Source organism: Procambarus clarkii, chromosome 48 (genome assembly GCF_040958095.1).
Source record: "Procambarus clarkii isolate CNS0578487 chromosome 48, FALCON_Pclarkii_2.0, whole genome shotgun sequence".
Taxonomy (NCBI): Eukaryota; Metazoa; Arthropoda; class Malacostraca; order Decapoda; family Cambaridae; genus Procambarus; species Procambarus clarkii.
The window spans coordinates 3,363,227-3,378,226 of record NC_091197.1 but is presented as its reverse complement, the minus strand read 5'-3'; the positions used below and the strand labels follow the sequence as shown (position 1 = coordinate 3,378,226).

The 15,000-nt window shown below is 46.8% G+C and overlaps 1 protein-coding gene across 1 annotated transcript in view; it reads right to left on the bottom strand.

Moving 5' to 3' along the window:
* Positions 1 to 7,878: 7,878 nt before the first annotated feature.
* LOC123751111 (mucin-22-like) overlaps positions 7,879 to 15,000 on the bottom strand; it is an 11,373-nt gene continuing 4,251 nt past the window's right edge. Inside the window, exon 2 of the mRNA XM_045733217.2 lies at positions 7,879 to 9,638. Within this exon, the coding sequence (XP_045589173.2) occupies positions 7,879 to 9,638 (1,760 nt within the window). The remainder of the gene's footprint in view (positions 9,639 to 15,000) is intronic.

Sequence of the window (15,000 nt, the reverse complement as noted above, 5' to 3'; positions counted from 1 at the left end):
CTGCTCTGCTTCACCCATGTAGCCTGCTCTGCTCCACCCATGTCGCCTGCTCTGCTCCTCCCATGTAGCCTGCTCTGCTCCTCCCATGTAACCTGCTCTGTTCCACCCATGTAGCCTGCTCTGCCCCTCCCATGTAGCCTGCTCTGCTCCTCCCATGTAGCCTGCTCTGCTCCTCCCATGTAGCCTGCTCTGCTCCTCCCATGTAACCTGCTCTGTTCCACCCATGTAGCCTGCTCTGCTCCACCCATGTAGCATGCTCTGCTTCGCCCATGTAGCCTGCTCTGCTTCACCCATGTAGCCTGCTCTGCTCCACCCATGTAGCCTGCTCTGCTCCTCCCATGTAGCCTGCTCTGCTCCACCCATGTAGCCTGCTCTGCTCCACCCATGTAGCCTGCTCTGCTCCACCCATGTAGCCTGCTCTGCTCCACCCATGTAGCCTGCTCTGCTCCATCCATGTAGCCTGCTCTGCTCCACCCCATGTATCCTGCTCTGCTCCACCCATGTAGCCTGCTCTGCTCCACCCATGTAGCCTGCTCTGCTCCACTCATGTAGCCTGCTTTGCTCCACCCATGTAGCCTGCTTTGCTCCACCCATGTAGCCTGCTCTGCTACGCAAACTAAGTCCTGCAGCATCAAGGGGGAGGGGGTGGGGAGGGGGGGAGGGCTGCTACGTTCTGCAAGGAGCCCAAACTAAGGTGTTAGCGTCAGTTAATTAAATAATTAGTTAATTCGATAATTAGATAATTCAATAATTGCTTAATTAACTGGCTAATCAATTTGAGAGCTGTTCATGTTTGCCTGAAAACCCGTCAAGTCTGGAGGACATGTGTTTGAAAGTCTGATAGCTGGGTTTCAGTCTTTTTTTTTTCTGTTCAATCACCCCAGGATGAGATAATCATCAGGTTATAGCGATAGCCAAATCAGTTGTAGCAACGTACAAAATACTAAGGGCTAACCTTACCAGAAACTTAACGGACTCAAGTCACTAACCTAACCTAACCTATCTCAACTTTACCTAACCCAGCCTATCCTGACCCAACCTAATCTATGTTATCCTAATCTTCGAACTGAGGGGTATTAGTTAAGGGGCGGGTTCATGACATGTGATATAGTGGTCTATAACTCACTTCACTATATTTAGTAGAATAAGGCTAAAATTCTTGAAACATTTATACAACCACGTACGAAACACATGCATCTTTCCTCAATATTGGCTGGTTTGTTTACATTTATTGAATAGTTTATGAGCTCTGAAGCACTATTAGGTTATTACAATAAAACTTCTGTCAATTTTCCAAGCTCGTAAACTATTTAATATAAACAAAATGTTACAACTAAAGAAAGATGTACAGGTTTCGTAGTGGCTACAGCTAGCCCTTGGTCTCAAACGTAGTCCATGAAACACCGAAAAATGTAAATATACCCGCTAGCAAATCTGTGATAGAAAATAAACTGAAAACAATAATAAAAAATATCTTCTTGTCAGCCTCATTTCCCGCGGGGCCTCCCCCATCTCGGGTTGTATCCCAGCCTCCCTTGACAACACACTGTATCCACTTGGAGCCGTTTTCAAAACACGGCTCCCGTCCCTTCCTCCCAGCTGACCATAATATGCATTTCCCCAATATGTGGGCTCTGGGAGCTGCTGCGTAAATACAAATCCCCCCGGTTGGATATTCTATCTCCCACCTTTGTCGAGTGCGCGGTGGAATACACTTAGCGATTCAAGGGCCATGGACCGATTGCAGGTGATGGCTGGAATTAAGCAACGATACGCTGCTGTGTCAGAGCATTATACATGGTTTTCCGTACTTTCTCCTAGCTTTCTATTGGCTTTCTCCTGACTTTCTCCTAGCTTTCTATTGGTTGTCCAACTCAATAGTTCAGATTTCTACTTTCTAATTTCGTTGTCCGTCGGTATAACGGTACTATAAGTACTACCAAAACAAGAGGACGGGCTGAAAATGGATTATGCGTTCACCGATGTTAACACTTTCGAAAATACATTTCCTCTGTTATTCGAGTGACATATTACTTATTTTATTCTAATATCCACATTCACGTTTCACCTTACAGAACAGTTATCTTACTTTCTCTTTCCCTTCACACAACTAATTACTCTCTTTCACAATACTTTTATGCGACTTTCTAACTAATTGTTGGTCACTTGCACCTCAATTTCTGCATGCTCCCCGCTTTCTAAAAACTTTTGTCTCACAGAGAGAGTGAGAGAGAGTGAGTGAGTGAGTGAGAGAGAGAGAGACAGAGAGACAGAGAGAGAGAGAGAGAGAGAGAGAGAGAGAGAGAGAGAGAGAGAGAGAGAGAGAGAGAGAGAGAAAGAGAGGGGGAATGAGAAGTACTTTATCTATAAGCACATAGAGAAAGTATCGAAATTGGATGTATTAAGAGTAGGAAGTGTAGTTTAAAGACTGGGGTGAGAAGGGCCTGGGAGGAAAAGGGCCTGGGGTGTGAAGGGCCTTGGGGGAAAAGGGCCTGGGGTGTGAAGGGCCTGGGGTGTGAAGGGCCTGGGGTGTGAAGGGCCTGGGGTGTGAAGGGCCTGGGGTGTGAAGGGCCTGGGGTGTGAAGGGCCTGGGGTGTGAAGGACCTGGGGTGTGTGAAGGGCCTGGAGTGTGAAGGGCCTGGGGTGTGAAGGGCCTGGGGTGTGAAGGGCCTGGGGTGTGAAGGGCCTGGGGTGTGAAGGACCTGGGGGGGTGTGAAGGGCCTGGGGTGTGAAGGGCCTGGGGTGTGAAGGGCCTGGGGGGGTGTGAAGGGCCTGGAGGGTGTGAAGGGCCTGGGGTGTGAAGGGCCTGGGGTGTGAAGGGCCTGGGGTGTGAAGGACCTGGGGGGGTGTGAAGGGCCTGGGGTGTGAAGGACCTGGGGGGGGGTGTGAAGGGCCTGGGGTGTGAAGGGCCTGGGGGGTGTGAAGGACCTGGGGTGTGAAGGGCCTGGGGTGTGAAGGGCTTGGGGTGTGAAGGGCCTGGGGTGTGAAGGGCCTGGGGTGTGAAGGACCTAGGGGGGTGTGAAGGACCTGGGGTGTGAAGGGCCTGGGGTGTGAAGGGCCTGGGGTGTGAAGGGCTTGGGGTGTGAAGGGCCTGGGGGATGAAGGGCCTGGGGTGTGTGAAGGACCTAGGGGGGTGTGAAGGACCTGGGGTGTGAAGGGCCTGGGGTGTGAAGGACCTAGGGGGGTGTGAAGGACCTGGGGTGTGAAGGACTTGGGGGGGTGTGAAGGACCTGGGGGGGTGTGAAGGACCTGGGGTGTGAAGGACCTGGGGGGGTGTGAAGGACCTGGAGGGGTGTGAAGGACCTGGGGTGTGAAGGACCTGGGGGTGTGTGAAGGGCCTGGGGTGTGAAGGACCTGGGGGGGGTGTGAAGGACCTGGGGTGTGAAGGACCTGGGGTGTGAAGGGCCTGGGGTGTGAAGGGCCTGGGGAGTGAGGACAAGGGAGTGTGGGGAAGGTGGGGAGTAACAAGAGAGGGGCGAGGGAGGAGGGTAGAGGTAGTAGGGAGTGGGGTGTAGGGAGGTTGATGTTTGGGGAGAGGTGTTAGGGAGGTGGGAGTAAGGTGAAGGAAGAGAGGCGAAGGAAGTGGTATCGTGAAGGCAGTGACGTGAAGGCAGTAGGCTGTAATGAGTCAAGGGTCACTGAAACACCTGGAAACAAATGGCGGTAATTAACGAGATAACGATTATTTACTTGTAAGGAAAGTCCCTGCAATGACTAATGAGCCAATTTCCTGCTAACGTGCCGGGGGACATCAAGGAGTAAGCAATGTTGCTACATCAGTTAACTTATGAGAGCCTGCAGCTAATGAACACATCCATTTATATATAAATGCATAATATTATCAATATTTATTATATATATATATATATATATATATATATATATATATATATATATATATATATATATATATATATATATATATATATATATATATATATACATATGTTGTATCTAGTAGCCAGGACTCGGCCTACTATGAAAGACGTTATTTGCCTAATAAGCCAAATTATTCTGAATTTATATATTTTTTTAATTTTCTTTCACATGAAATGAGAAAGCTTTTTATTTCACTATGTATGAGTAAATTTTTTTTTTTGTATTTGAGTTAAAACTAACGTAGATATATGACCCAACCTAACCTAACCTAACCTAACCTATCTCTATATAACCTAAACTAACATAACTAAGTCAATAATTTATGTTCTTAATATAATATAATATTAATGATTCAAATAAACTAATTAGAAACAATTTATTGAAAATACAGAAAATTACTCGGCCTATTAGGCAAAAGGGACCTTGCATAGTAGGCCGAGAAGTGCATTCTGACTACTAGGTGCGATATATATATATATATATATATATATATATATATATATATATATATATATATATATATATATATATATATATATATATATATATATATATATATATGACAATGTCAGACCACGGAGAAAAAATGAAACGTGACCTTCTGAAGATGTATTTAATATACGAAAGTACTTAAGGAAATTCCTGTTTCATTTTTCCTCCGTGGTCTGACATTGTCACATTCTTAATCACGTGTTTATTTTCGTGATATACACACACACACACACACATATATATATATATATATATATATATATATATATATATATATATATATATATATATATATATATATATATATATATATATATATATATATATATATATATATATATTAATATATATATTTCCTTACGTACATACGAGTTTAATAATTCATTTAATTATATAGGGCTCAAAACCGTCACTTTTCCAGCGTTGTTAAAAAATAATTCACATTATTCATCACATGATAATTTCTTCCTTATAATTTCTTTGTGCAGATCAAAACGAAATTGCTGTTTCTAAATTGCGCTGAGCATAGGAATGATCAGGCAAGATAGAAATTGCGTTGTGGTGATCTTACATTGAAATGGTAAGATTGATCTTTTGATGAGAGGATCTTGCAAAGGTTGAGATATTGCAATGTAATCTTTCAAACTAGTTATTTTCGTTGTCGTAGTTATATTCCGGTGCAACATTGCGTACTTATAGGTGCAATTAATGCAGGTGATTGACTGTAAACAATCTACCGCTGGCAGTCTGCGAGTGATTCATGAAGTATATTGGGTTGTTTATGAGTCTGTTCACCTGGGCTATAAGAGACTCGAACCACGGACCCCAAATGTGGGAGCCAGAAGCTCTATATTTTTTGTATATGATCTTCTGACATAGAACCGTTGAGTCCCACCATCATTGTTCTAACACTCACGCATTCCTTTACTCATTCACTCACTCCTCCAAATACATTCACTCACTTTCACACTAACTCACTCGTTCAATTAATCATATATCAAGTCAGTGATAGTGTAGTGTGGTCCCCACACACTAGGCTGAGGGTGTAGTGTGGACCACACACGCTAGGCTGAGGGTGTAGTGTGGACCCCACACGCTAGGCTGAGGGTGTAGTGTGGACCCCACACACTAGGCTGAGGATGTAGTGTGGACCACACACGCTAGGCTGAGGGTGTAGTGTGGTCCACACACGCTAGGCTGAGGGTGTAGTGTGGACCACACACGCTAGGCTGAGGGTGTAGTGTGGACCACACACACTAGGCTGAGGGTGTAGTGTGGACCACACACACTAGGCTGAGGGTGTAGTGTGGATCACACACACTAGGCTGAGGGTGTAGTGTGGACCCCACAATCTAGGCTGAGGATGTAGTGTGGATCACACACACTAGGCTGAGGGTGTAGTGTGGATCACACACACTAGGCTGAGGGTGTAGTGTGGTCCACACACACTAGGCTGAGGGTGTAGTGTGGTCCACACACACTAGGCTGAGGGTGTAGTGTGGTCCACACACACTAGGCTGAGGGTGTAGTGTGGTCCACACACACTAGGCTGAGGGTGTAGTGTGGATCACACACACTAGGCTGAGGGTGTAGTGTGGTCCACACACACTAGGCTGAGGGTGTAGTGTGGTCCACACACACTAGGCTGAGGGTGTAGTGTGGACCACACACACTAGGCTGAGGGTGTAGTGTGGACCCCACAATCTAGGCTGAGGATGTAGTGTGGATCACACACACTAGGCTGAGGGTGTAGTGTGGTCCACACACACTAGGCTGAGGGTGTAGTGTGGATCACACACACTAGGCTGAGGGTGTAGTGTGGATCACACACACTAGGCTGAGGGTGTAGTGTGGACCACACACACTAGGCTGAGGGTGTAGTGTGGACCACACACACTAGGCTGAGGGTGTAGTGTGGACCCCACACACTAGGCTGAGGGTGTAGTGTGGACCCCACAATCTAGGCTGAGGATGTAGTGTGGTCCACACACGCCAGGCTGAGGGTGTAGTGTGGACCACACACGCCAGGCTGAGGGTGTAGTGTGGATCACACACACTAGGCTGAGGGTGTAGTGTGGTCCACACACGCTAGGCTGAGGGTGTAGTGTGGTCCACACACGCTAGGTGAGGGTGTAGTGTTGACCACACACGCAAGGTGAGGGTGTAGTGTGGACCACACACGCTAGGCTGAGGGTGTAGTGTGGACCACACACACTAGGCTGAGGGTGTAGTGTGGACCCCACACACTAGGCAGAGAGTGTAGTGTGGTCCACACACGCTAGGCTGAGGGTGTAGTGTGGACCACACACACTAGGCTGAGGGTGTAGTGTGGTCCACACACGCTAGGCTGAGGGTGTAGTGTGGTCCACACACGCTAGGTGAGGGTGTAGTGTTGACCACACACGCAAGGTGAGGGTGTAGTGTGGACCACACACGCTAGGCTGAGGGTGTAGTGTGGACCACACACACTAGGCTGAGGGTGTAGTGTGGACCCCACACACTAGGCAGAGAGTGTAGTGTGGTCCACACACGCTAGGCTGAGGGTGTAGTGTGGACCACACACACTAGGCTGAGGGTGTAGTGTGGACCACACACACTAGGCTGAGGGTGTAGTGTGGACCACACACACTAGGCTGAGGGTGTAGTGTGGACCACACACGCTAGGCTGAGGGTGTAGTGTGGACCACACACACTAGGCTGAGGGTGTAGTGTGGACCACACACGCTAGGCTGAGGGTGTAGTGTGGACCCCACACGCTAGGCTGAGGGTGTAGTGTGGACCACACACGCTAGGCTTCACACACTTGTGGCGAGCAATACGAGTTATTGAGCTCCAAACTTTGAAATTTAATTGTTAATTGTTTAAGTGGAATCTACTCGATTGTGCCTGAGTTATGGAACGTTTTTTTGCCAGCCACGTGAAGTGTTGCTTTTGTTATGTTCTTGTTCTTGTTCTTGGTGTTATTGTTTAGAAATATTCCTGAGACCAGGAATTAAAACGAGCTACAATACGTTCATGTTTTTCCTAGAACACGATCCGCAAACTGTTTTCCATCCAGGTCGTTATTTATGTGAGGGTGTTCGGAGTGATTTAACAGTGTCCAATACCTCACATCTTGTCAAGGGTTGGAACTCCCGTCCTCTGGGTCCAGGACGGGCCGAAACGTGTTCACTTTCTTCTGATATGTGAGGATTGCGTTGTGTTTCTTCAACCTCGTTATAGTGACTGACTGCACTGGTCAACAGCCAAAAAGCTTCTGAAACAAATTAGTTCAATCTTGACTAATTCTGGGTCACTGAGAACGGAAATGTTTAAGATTGTTGACAAGCTCAAGTTTGTATCCAAGACGAGTGTTGAAGCTGTTTTGTTGCGTAATGGGAGGACTTGACCAGCAATTCCGTTGTTGTTGTTGTTATACACTCAGCTGCTCGGAACAGTTTCCATGTAGCGCGGGCTGTAGTGAGCCAGAAATATTCCATTGTGTTATGCAGCCCACATGAGAGAAACTTATGGGGACATGAAGGGACTTTGAGGTACATAAACGCTGACCAACGTCAGTGGTTCTGTGGTGCCCTGGAGGTGGTAGCCCTTGTGATGGGTCTGCGGCGTGAGTACCCGCAGAGCTGCTGTGGTCTCTGTGAGTGGAACAGTCGTGCTAGAACCTCTTACAGTGTCTGCTGTGGTCTCTGTGAGTGGGACAGTCGTGGGAGAGCTGGCCACAGTGTCTGCTGTGGTCTCTGTGAGTGAGACAGTCCTGGGAGAGCTTGCCATAGTGTCTGCTGTGGTCTCTGTGAGTGAGACAGTCATGGGGGAGCTGGCCACAGTGTCTGCTGTGGTCTCTGTGAGTGGGACAGTCGTGGGAGAGCTGGCCACAGTGTCTGCTGTGGTCTCTGTGAGTGGGACAGTCCTGGGGGAGCTGGCCACAGTGTCTGCTGTGGTCTCTGTGAGTGGGACAGTCGTGGGGGAGCTGGCCACAGTGTCTGCTGTGGTCTCTGTGAGTGGGACAGTCGTGGGGGAGCTGGCCACAGTGTCTGCTGTGGTCTCTGAGAGTGGGACAGTCCTGGGGGAGCTGGCCACAGTGTCTGCTGTGGTCTCTGTGAGTGGGACAGCCCTGGGAGAGCTGGCCACAGTGTCTGCTGTGGTCTCTGTGAGTGGGACAGCCCTGGGAGAGCTGCCCACAATGTCTGTTGTGGTCTCTGCGAGTGGGACAGTCGTGGGGGAGCTGGCCACAGTGTCTGCTGTGGTCTCTGTGAGTGGGACAGCCCTGGGAGAGCTGCCCACAGTGTCTGTTGTGGTCTCTGTGAGTGGGACAGTCCTGGGGGAGCTGGCCACAGTGTCTGCTGTGGTCTCTGTGAGTGGGACAGCCCTGGGAGAGCTGCCCACAATGTCTGCTGTGGTCTCTGTGAGTGGGACAGTCCTGGGAGAGCTTGCCATAGTGTCTGCTGTGGTCTCTGTGAGTGAGACAGTCGGGCTAGAACCTCTCACAGTGTCTGCTGTGGTCTCTGTGAGTGAGACAGTCGTGGGAGAGCTGGCCACAGTGTCTGCTGTGGTCTCTGTGAGTGAGACAGTCGGGCTAGAACCTCTCACAGTGTCTGCTGTGGTCTCTGTGAGTGAGACAGTCGTGGGAGAGCTGGCCACAGTGTCTGCTGTGGTCTCTGTGAGTGAGACAGTCGGGCTAGAACCTCTCACAGTGTCTGCTGTGGTCTCTGTGAGTGAGACAGTCGTGGGAGAGCTGGCCACAGTGTCTGCTGTGGTCTCTGTGAGTGAGACAGTCGGGCTAGAACCTCTCACAGTGTCTGCTGTGGTCTCTGTGAGTGAGACAGTCGTGGGAGAGCTGGCCACAGTGTCTGCTGTGGTCTCTGTGAGTGAGACAGTCGTGGGAGAGCTGGCCACAGTGTCTGCTGTGGTCTCTGTGAGTGAGACAGTCGTGGGAGAGCTGGCCACAGTGTCTGCTGTGGTCTCTGTGAGTGGGACAGTCGTGGGAGAGCTGGCCACAGTGTCTGCTGTGGTCTCTGTGAGTGAGACAGTCGTGGGAGAGCTGGCCACAGTGTCTGCTGTGGTCTCTGTGAGTGAGACAGTCGTGGGAGAGCTGGCCACAGTGTCTGCTGTGGTCTCTGTGAGTGAGACAGTCGGGCTAGAACCTCTCACAGTGTCTGCTGTGGTCTCTGTGAGTGAGACAGTCGTGGGAGAGCTGGCCACAGTGTCTGCTGTGGTCTCTGTGAGTGAGACAGTCGTGGGGGAGCTGGCCACAGTGTCTGCTGTGGTCTCTGTGAGTGAGACAGTCGTGGGGGAGCTGGCCACAGTGTCGTGAGCGACTGGGCACTCCGCCCATCACTGGAGGTCTGGGTGTAAACATGCAGTAATCACCACTTGATGAATCAAGCAAGATGATGTTGTTACCAACCTTACATATAAAACAACAGCTAATCAGCCATTTGTATTATTATATTTGACATCAGCGCGTCAAAATGCTTCATTAACAGCTCTTGTTCATCTCCGAGGCTGACAACTCTTGAACAAAATTGTTGACCAGAGTTCTCTTCATATTGTCTTGGTTCGATACCCGGTGTTCTAAGTGGTTGGCCCCTGTTGCTTCCCTGTGTGAAGGAAGCCTCCTTGTGCTTGCATCCCAGTTTCTTGTCCCTTAATATCCCTTCTTAATGCTAAATTGTCATACTTAGTATAACCATACGTACACGTATTGATATATATATATATATATATATATATATATATATATATATATATATATATATATATATATATATATATAATTCGAAAGGTAAAGTGAAAAATATTTTCCCCTCCAAATATAAATGAAGTTTCAGCCTTACGGATAGTTGGGTCTTCGTGGACGGCGTTTAAACTTGAAGACTTTAAATTATAACGCTGAGGAGTGAATTTTAAGTCTGACGTTTAATATATTGTGGTGAGATGGCAGGTCGGGTCAAGCGGGAGGGTGAACTGCACTGTGAACATAGTGAACACTGTGGTGAACATTGTGAACACTGTGGTGAACATTGCAGGGCAGTAGTGAGCGCTGGGATAATCACTGATGTAGTGAACACTGTGGTGGATACTGTTCTCCAGCTTTGAACTTTGTGGTGAACATTGATGGAGTTCAATGATCACTGGGAAATATTGTGGTGTGGTAGTAAACACTGGTGATCTCTGTGGTGTAGTAGTGAACACTGGTGATCTCTGTGGTGTGGTAGTGAACACTGGTGATCTCTGTGGTGTGGTAGTGAACACTGGTGATCTCTGTGGTGTGGTAGTGAACACTGGTGATCTCTGTGGTGTGGTAGTGAACACTGGTGATCTCTGTGGTGTGGTAGTGAACACTGGTGATCTCTGTGGTGTGGTAGTGAACACTGGTGATCTCTGTGGTGTGGTAGTGAACACTGGTGATCTCTGTGGTGTGGTAGTGAACACTGGTGATCTCTGTGGTGTGGTAGTGAACACTGGTGATCTCTGTGGTGTGGTAGTGAACACTGGTGATCTCTGTGGTGTGGTAGTGAACACTGGTGATCTCTGTGGTGTGGTAGTGAACACTGGTGATCTCTGTGGTGTGGTAGTGAACACTGGTGATCTCTGTGGTGTGGTAGTGAACACTGGTGATCTCTGTGGTGTGGTAGTGAACACTGGTGATCTCTGTGGTGTGGTAGTGAACACTGGTGATCTCTGTGGTGTGGTAGTGAACACTGGTGATCTCTGTGGTGTGGTAGTGAACACTGGTGATCTCTGTGGTGTGGTAGTGAACACTGGTGATCTCTGTGGTGTGGTAGTGAACACTGGTGATCTCTGTGGTGTGGTAGTGAACACTGGTGATCTCTGTGGTGTGGTAGTGAACACTGGTGATCTCTGTGGTGTGGTAGTGAACACTGGTGATCTCTGTGGTGTGGTAGTGAACACTGGTGATCTCTGTGGTGTGGTAGTGAACACTGGTGATCTCTGTGGTGTGGTAGTGAACACTGGTGATCTCTGTGGTGTGGTAGTGAACACTGGTGATCTCTGTGGTGTGGTAGTGAACACTGGTGATCTCTGTGGTGTGGTAGTGAACACTGGTGATCTCTGTGGTGTGGTAGTGAACACTGGTGATCTCTGTGGTGTGGTAGTGAACACTGGTGATCTCTGTGGTGTGGTAGTGAACACTGGTGATCTCTGTGGTGTGGTAGTGAACACTGGTGATCTCTGTGGTGTGGTAGTGAACAGTGGTGATCTCTGTGGTGTGGTAGTGAACACTGGTGATCTCTGTGGTGTGGTAGTGAACACTCTCCTTCATCCACCCTTACTCTTACTTCTTACGCTTTTAACCCACTATCCACCCACGCCCTCACAGCCACAATCCACCCACTTCCTCACAACCACAATCCACCCACGCCCTCACAGCCACAATCCACCCACTTCCTCACAGCCACAATCCACCCACGCCCTCACAGCCACAATCCACCCACGCCCTCACAGCCACAATCCACCCACTTCCTCACAGCCACAATCCACCCACTTCCTCACAGCCACAATCCACCCACTTCCTCACAGCCACAATCCACCCACTTCCTCACAGCCACAATCCACCCACGCCCTCACAGCCACAATCCACCCACTTCCTCACAGCCACAATCCACCCACTTCCTCACAGCAATAATCCCTCCTTCTCTCATCCTTACACCCTCCTGCTCTCATACCAGAATCAGTTGAGGTCGTCAGGTGTAACAGCACCACAACCCAAGCACTACAGGACTGATCTCACAGAGACCATTAACAATAATGAACAAAACTGGAAGACATTAATCCAGACCACAGCCTGGTTGATCAGGCTGACGTAAGAGAATGTGCTAAAAAAATTTACTGCTAGAATCGACTCAATAACAAGTCTGCGTTATTGGGACCGCTTAATATTATTAAATCTGTATTTCCTGGAATGCCGGCGGGGGTAATAGAAAATAATTTTCACTTGAAAAGTATTAGAGGGACTGGTTCCAAATCTGTACACATAAATAACTCCCTCGTAACAGGGAGCCGGTCGGCCGAGCGGACAGCACGCTGGACTTGTGATCCTGTGGTCCTGGGTTCGATCCCAGGCGCTGGCGAGAAACATTGGGCAGAGTTTCTTTCACCCTGTGCCCCTGTTACCTAGCAGTAAAATAGGTACCTGGGTGTTAGTCAGCTGTCACGGGCTGCTTCCTGGGGGTGGAGGCCTGGTCGAGGACCGGGCCGCGGGGACACTAAAAAGCCCCGAAATCATCTCAAGATAACCTCAAGATAACCTCTTGAGACCAGACGGCATGGCAGGAAATGCACAACCCCGTTGAAAATCAGAGGCACAAAAGGTATGATAAAACACATTCCAATCAACATCCAAGACTCAAGACTTTACAACACTCTCCCTCTAAATATAAGAGCCATAACTGGCCAACTTCTCACGTTTTTTTAAAAAAGAATTGATACGCACACAAAACAAATACTTGATCAACCAGGCTGTGATTCATATGTCGGGCTGGGAGCAGCCGCGTTCAACAGTCTGGTTGACCAGACCACCAACCACGAGGCCTGGTCAGAGACCGGGCCGCGGGGACATTGATCTTCGGAACCACCTTAAGATAACCTCAAGGTAACCTCAAGGTAACCACAAGGTAACCTCAAGGTAACCACAAGGTAACCTCAAGGTAACCACAAGGTAACCTCAAGGTAACCACAAGGTAACCTCAAGGTAACCACAAGGTAACCTCAAGGTAACCACAAGGTAACCTCAAGGTAACCACAAGGTAACCTCAAGGTAACCACAAGGTAACCTCAAGGTAACCACAAGGTAACCTCAAGGTAACCACAAGGTAACCTCAAGGTAACCTCAAGGTAACCTCAAGGTAACCGCTATATAAGGTTCTATGCAACACAAGCGGTTAAAGCCCAAAGCTTCCAGGGACAATGTAGGACAGATAACAGGAAAACGTCTCCTGTGTTCTGTCATATTGGACAGAAACTAGGAAATGTCTTTTTTTTTACTTAAAAAAAAGGAAAGTGTGTATGTTTGTGTAAATGTGTAAAATGAATGTGCAAAATGTGTATTAATTTAAATGTGCAAAATGTGTATTAATTTAAATGTGCAAAATGTGTATTAATTTAAATGTGCAAAATGTGTATTAATTTAAATGTGTAAAAATGTGTAAAAAATGTGTAAATATCAAGACCGAACTATAGTTTAAAAACTCAACGGGAGTCAAATTGAGGGGACATTTTGTCAAAGTCACCGATTTATTGTCATTCGAGGACACTGGAGACTGGCCTTCAGGTAAATTCAGGTAAATACGCTTGAGATTCTCACTAGCTATCTTGCCATTCTCTCAAGATTCTCAACAGCAACTTTTCCAAAGAGAAAACGCCAATTCCTGTTGCCTTGACAACCCGTCACCTTCTCTCTGACGCCTGACGATTGTTGGGTGATTGTGTACTGTATGGTCATTGGTCGTTGATTAGCAGTGATTAGCTGACTGTATGGATTTGTGAGGGGGGGAGGAGGGGGGTGTTTGTTGATTGATTATTTACTGTAGTTTATGTGAACGACGGTAGTGATGATATATATATATATATATATATATATATATATATATATATATATATATATATATATATATATATATATATATATATATATATATATATATATAACTGAAAACTCACACCCCAGAAGTGACTTGAACCCATACTCATATTTGTTCATATATATATATATATATATATATATATATATATATATATATATATATATATATATATATATATATATGTATATATATATATATATATATATATATATATATATATATATATATATATATATATATATATATATATATATATATGTATATATATATATATATATATATATATATATATATATATATATATATATATATATATATATATATATATATATATTCTTATTTAATATTTCTTATGTTTTTCTTCACTGTCGAGGGTAGTTGAAAAATTAACTCTCCAAATTTCATTTTCACACTTGATCTTGAAGTTGGTAGAATTTAATTATGTGTTAATTGGCTGTTGATTGTTGGTTTTGACGAACCAACACAAGAAGATAAAACACACAGTGTACCCATTGATTCACTTGTCCATCTCAATCATGTCCTGTAGCACCTCACCCCAAGCGAATATAAGCATTGGCAGAGAATGTAAAATTGTCTTTGAAAATGTAAGAAGTGTCTTGCGAAGCGCTTCTATGCGTCAAACCATAAATAAAGTGTGAAAAGGAACTTTGGAGAGTTAATTTTTCAACTACCCTTCCCTTCCCTTCCTCACTCCACAATCTTCCATTGACCGCCTAAATCCCTTCTCTCTCTCTCACTCACCCCCTCTACTTCTCTCCTCCTCTCACCTACCTTACCTAGTTTCTATCTCGCCTTCTCTGTTTGAGTCTTTCTTTTCTTCTTCTACCTGTTCTCTCTCTCTCCCTCTTTGCCTCTCTGTCTCTCAGCCTCTCACCACCATCTTTACCCTGTGTTGTCCCTCAGGGGAGGGGGAGAGTGTTGTCCCTCAGGGGAGGGGGAGAGAGTTGTCCCTCAGGGGAGGGGGAGAGTGTTGCCACTCAGGGGAAGTGGAGAGTGTTGTCTCTCA